This window comes from Pterocles gutturalis, unplaced genomic scaffold (assembly GCF_000699245.1).
Source record: "Pterocles gutturalis isolate BGI_N339 unplaced genomic scaffold, ASM69924v1 scaffold13812, whole genome shotgun sequence".
NCBI classification, from domain to species: Eukaryota; Metazoa; Chordata; class Aves; order Pterocliformes; family Pteroclidae; genus Pterocles; species Pterocles gutturalis.
Genome location: NW_010110428.1, coordinates 2,317 through 4,378, shown reverse-complemented (window position 1 = coordinate 4,378; position 2,062 = coordinate 2,317). Strand labels below are relative to the sequence as shown.

General features: G+C 42.4%; 1 protein-coding gene across 1 annotated transcript; it reads left to right on the top strand.

Annotated features, from left to right (window-relative positions):
- The first annotated feature begins 290 nt into the window (after positions 1-290).
- Positions 291-1,054, top strand: HOXA2 (homeobox A2). Its single transcript, XM_010073377.1, has one exon. It carries the CDS (start codon positions 481-483, stop codon positions 1,036-1,038), a length of 558 nt encoding a protein of 185 aa, XP_010071679.1. The 5' UTR covers positions 291-480; the 3' UTR covers positions 1,039-1,054.
- The last annotated feature ends 1,008 nt before the right edge of the window (positions 1,055-2,062 follow it).

The window sequence follows — 2,062 nt, the reverse complement described above, 5'->3', positions numbered from 1 at the left end:
ATTTTGTTGCAGTTGCTATTTTATGCTATATGGACATATAGATATAGACACATACGTGCAGAGAGAGACACCACACCTTCCCCCCCCGCCCCCCCCGGGATGCGCTGTGCCCGGGGGCTGAAATTCAATCGGTGCATTTATCTGTTTTGTGTGTGCGTGCGTGTGTTTTTGCTCTCTCTGTTCTGGCGGTGGTGCTTTGGGGTGCGTGTGGCGGGGGGGGTTTTTTTTTTTCTTTTTTTTTTTTTTTTTTTTTTTTTTTTTTTTTTTTTTTTTTCTTTTTTAACAGACCCCCTTGAAATCCCCGATAGTGGTAGCAGTGGATCTAGGCGGCTGAGGACGGCTTACACCAACACCCAGCTTTTGGAGCTAGAAAAAGAATTTCATTTCAACAAGTACCTCTGTAGACCAAGGAGGGTTGAGATCGCAGCCTTGCTGGATCTGACTGAGAGACAAGTCAAAGTCTGGTTCCAGAACAGGAGGATGAAGCACAAGAGACAGACCCAGTGCAAGGAGAATCAAAACAGCGAGGGGAAATTTAAGAGCCTAGAGGACACCGAGAAAGTGGCCGAGGAGGAGGATGAGGAGGAGGAGAAATCCCTCTTCGAGCAAGCCCTCAGCAACGTCTCCGGCGCTCTCTTGGAGCGGGAAGGCTATGCTTTCCAGCAGAATGCCCTCTCCCAGCAGCAGGCGCAGAATGCGCACAATGGCGAGTCCCAAACTTTCCCCGTTTCGCCTTTAACAAGCAATGAGAAAAATCTGAAACATTTTCAACATCAGTCACCCACTGTTCAAAACTGCCTCTCAACAATGGCCCAGAACTGTGCAGCTGGCCTGAACAATGACAGTCCTGAGGCCCTAGATGTCCCTTCTTTACAGGACTTTAACGTTTTCTCCACAGATTCCTGCCTACAGCTTTCAGATGCAGTTTCCCCTAGTTTGCCAGGATCTCTGGACAGTCCTGTAGATATTTCTGCTGACAGTTTTGACTTTTTTACAGACACACTCACCACAATTGACTTGCAGCATCTGAATTACTGAGAAATTAAAGACGTCCTCTCCAGTGGTCCTGCTTTCTCCTCCTTATTCTTCCTCTTTATTTTTCCTGTGAATTATTTTTTCCCCCTCCACTTTCCTGATCAGTATTTTCTGTTTATTACCTCCCTCTGCCATTTTGCTGTTTCTTACGAAGTTTTAGTTGTGTTCAGTTTTAACCTAGCCACATTCTAGGTCCTTCTATGAAAGCAATATATGAGGTCTGTAAGAAAGTGATCATATAAGAATTGTATCTTCACTTTCTTTTTATTTTTGTATTGCATTAGGGTACATTGTCATAAGTATTTTTGGTAGAATAAATTCTTGTTTGCTACAAGGAGCTTTCTCTTTTTTCTTTCTCTTTCTCCCTCTCTCTTTCTCTCTCCTTTCAAGACTGATAACATGACGGGTATTTCTCCGCATCCCTTCTACTATTAATTTACTAATAATCAAAATCCAACAGTCTGACTACGAGCTTTGCTCTTTTGGCAATTTAGAACTTCTGATATAAAGGGAAAACACTTTCAAATTCTTTATTGCAAGGCTTCTCACAAGGAAAAAAAAAAAACAAACCAAAGAAACTAAAACCATTCACATCTTTGATGGAGATCTCTTCCTTTTAATGTATAAATGTAACATCTTATCTCCGTGAGGATACAAAGCTTGGAAATTCTGAGCTGTAACAAAAGCATGAAGGAGCACTTTCTGTTACAAGCAAAACGCAAGAGATACTCATTAGGATAAGCGTCTCCTGCAGAAACTAGCCTTTTACATACACGAAAGGCTGTGGTTTGGGTTTTTTTGTTGTTGTTGTTGCTGTTTTTTTAAAATAATACTGGTTTTCTAGAAAGCAGTGCTTAGCAGCCAGCAAGCTGTTTCAGGAAGCATCTCTTAAAAAATATCAGAGCTCACGGAGAGTGGCTTGGTTACTTCTCATGTGCTGAGCGGTCCAAGAAATCAGCCCTAGAAGGAGAGGAAATGAAGAAGTTAGTGCCTGTAAAATCAAAAGTGTGGCAGAAATGCGGGGGGT

Excerpts from the sequence above, each read along its gene's own strand:
- HOXA2 (XM_010073377.1), top strand. The coding sequence starts at position 481 with ATGAAGCACAAGAGACAGACCCAGTGCAAGGAGAATCAAAACAGCGAG.